The 2941-nt window shown below is 50.9% G+C and overlaps 1 protein-coding gene across 1 annotated transcript in view; it reads left to right on the top strand.

Annotated features, from left to right (window-relative positions):
- Positions 1–2941, top strand: part of LOC103808295 (sterol regulatory element-binding protein cleavage-activating protein-like) — a gene marked incomplete at its 3' end in the record, with an annotated part of 23614 nt that overhangs the window by 16586 nt on the left and 4087 nt on the right. Inside the window, exon 7 of the mRNA XM_009081070.1 lies at positions 333–459. Within this exon, the coding sequence (XP_009079318.1) occupies positions 333–459 (127 nt within the window). The remainder of the gene's footprint in view (positions 1–332; positions 460–2941) is intronic.

Here is a 2941-nt window from a genome sequence, read left to right as displayed (position 1 = left end):
CCTTTTTTCCCAGTTTATTTCACTCATTGTCAGACAGATCAGACACATGTTCTGAGCTGGGGGGTTTAGACCTCACTGGCCACATTTAAGTTCCTTTTTTTCACTCCTCAGGGACTAGCTGGAGCTGGAAACCGACATTATCCTGGGTCCCCACCCTTGTTCTGGGAGGCTCTAGGAGCTGCGTTTCAGACACCAGCACTGACCTACTCACCCTTCTGTGTGTGGGTGTTCAGTCACTTCCCCAAATCAGCCAGGATGGGGATCCCCTCTCCATTTGTACTAATGCCATTTGCTCTTCCCTGGTAACCCAAGCTGTGCTCTCTCTTTTCCAGGGAAGATTGACATGGTGAAATCCAAGTGGGGCCTGGCCCTGGCTGCAGTGGTGACAGTGCTCAGCTCCCTGCTCATGTCTGTGGGGCTCTGCACCCTCTTTGGCCTCACACCCACTCTCAATGGAGGGTATGTTCCAACAGCACACCTCTGCCGGGGCAGATGGGGTGAAATCATTTCAAAACAGCATTCAAATGATCAAATATTTTCAGAATAAGCTCCTGTGATGATGTTTACACACTGCAGTGCTGAACCACCATCAGATGCTCTCCTGGGCTGAAGGAGATGTGTTTCTCCGCAGTCCTGGAGATTCTTAACTGCTGAGCAGTTGGCTCTGTGTGCCTAAAGTAGAGGGAATTGCCAGGACAATGTCTCATTCATACCCTGATTTCCTGGCAGGCTCTCCCAGACCTTCCTCCTGCAGCACCTGCATTTGCTTATTTAGGGATTTCCATCCTTAAGGAGCTTTTCCCACATCTGTCTCTTGTCCTGAGGGACTCTGTGGAGCAAAAACACAGGTTATGAGCTGGAAATGCTTTAGTTAAAGGCAGGGCTAAGTAGTTCTCGCTACGTTTTGGGTTCTTGGGCAGGAACAGGAAGCTGCACATGAGAGTCTGATCTGTATTTGTGGTTGTTTCACTCACTGGACATCCACTGACATTCCTCCTTCCAGTATCTGAGGGGGCCTGCAGGGAAACCAGGAAGGCATTCTTCGTCAGGGACTGTAGTGATAGGACAATGGATAATGGGTTGAAACTAAAGGGAGGGAACTTGAGTGAGATATTGGGAAGAAATTCATCCCTGTGAGGGTGGTGAGGCACTGGCACAGGTTGCCCAGAGAAGCTGTGGCTGTCCCATCCCTGGAAGTGTTCCAGGCCAGGTTGGATGGAGCTTGGAGCAACTTGGGCTAGTGGAAGGTGTCCCTTGCCATGTACTGAATGATCCTTAATGCCCCTTCCAACCCAAAGTGGTCTGAGATTCCATGATTCTATGATTCAGTGCCTGCACAACGAGACGGGGTGAAGGGATCAAAGTGTTGCAGGCTGGTTAGAGCTCAGATTTCTTCGGGATACCTGGAGAAAGCTGTGTGGAGTTAGTGTTTGGGGTTTTGTTGCAATCCTGTTTTCAGTGGAGCTCTTGCTGTTCCAGTTTGTGTTTGCTCAGGGAATCCATTGGCATGAAGTCACTGAGTCAGCAGCAGTTGCAGCCAGGTGTTTCCCCAGCTGAGGCTGAGGAACAGGCTGCTGACAACATCTGGATGCAGATGTTGTTGGAGCCTGTGCCAGATGGCCCTGGGCAATCCCAGACAGCATTTGGTGAAGGTGTCCTTGTGAGTCAGAGCAGGTAATGGCAGGAGGCAGGTGTTCCCCTGGAACTGTGTTGTTCCCCATCTGGGCTGTGAGGGATGTGCCAGGGCACACACATTCTCTGGGTCCCTACAAATCCATCACTCCCATGATGAAGCTTTAGAATTTTTGCTTATAGCTGGAGGGAATTGAGGAGATTTACTGTATCCCGAGTTCTGGCACAGAGCAGCTTTTGTTCTCTGTTCCAGGTTGAGCAGTCCAAAAGAGAGAACAAAATTTAGTGGGAAGAGGAAGAGTTGAATAAATTCCTGATAGGGATTCTGGGTGGTTTTTCTGGGTGCACATGAAGAAATAAAACACAATTTCAGGGCGTTTTCTTGCCTCTCCATGGCAAAGTTGAGGTTATTTCTGTACAAAGCACATGCACAGTCCATTTTGTTCTCAGTGGTGTGGCTGCTGATGTGTTGGAGACCAGAGCTCCACCACATCCCATTGTCTCCTGAGGAGTTCCTTCACCTCTGCCCTGCTCAGGTGAGACCCACCTGCAGTGCTGCCTCCAGCTCTGGGCACCAACAGCAAGAGTACGTGGAGCTGCTGGACAGAGTCCAGAGGAGACCATGGAGAGGATTAGAGGGATGGAGCTAGGAGGAGAGGCTGAGAGAGTTAGGATTGTTCATCCTGGAGAAGAGGAGGCTCCAGAGAGACCTTAGAGCCTCTTCCAGTGCTTCAAGAGGCTCCAAGAGAGCTGCAGAGGGACTTGGGACAAGGGCCCAGAGGGACAGGACTAGGGGGAATGGTTTCCCACTGCCAGAGGACAGGGATAGGTGGGAATATTGGGAAGGAATTGTTGGCTGTGAGGGTGGTGAGGCACTGGTACAGGTTTCCCAGAGCAACTGTGTCTGCCCCATCCCTGGAAGTGTTCCAGGCCAGGTTGGATGGGACTTGGAGCCACCTGGAGTGGTGGAAGGTGCCCCTGACCATCACAGGTTGGAACCAGTTGATCCTTAAAGTCCTTCCAACCCAAACCATTCCACGATTCTATGATTTACGAGTGTCCTTCACTCCCTGGGATGGGATCACTCACAGACTGGAAGCTCCTGCCCACAGGGTGTCTGAGCTCCTCATTTGGGAATTCTGTTTTGAAAGCTGTGTTTATTGTGGTGCTCAGCTGTGGTTTATCAGGATGGTTCCTGTGGGCAGTGGGGCACACTCCCTGCCCTTCTACAGTGCTCTCCTGCTGGCTGATTACTAATTGCCGTGGTGTTCCAAATCCATCTCTGATCTACACCTTGTTGTACCAGATG

This window comes from Acanthisitta chloris, unplaced genomic scaffold (genome assembly GCF_000695815.1).
Source record: "Acanthisitta chloris isolate BGI_N310 unplaced genomic scaffold, ASM69581v1 scaffold6298, whole genome shotgun sequence".
Lineage (NCBI taxonomy): Eukaryota > Metazoa > Chordata > Aves > Passeriformes > Acanthisittidae > Acanthisitta > Acanthisitta chloris.
This window is presented reverse-complemented; position numbering and strand designations above follow the sequence as displayed.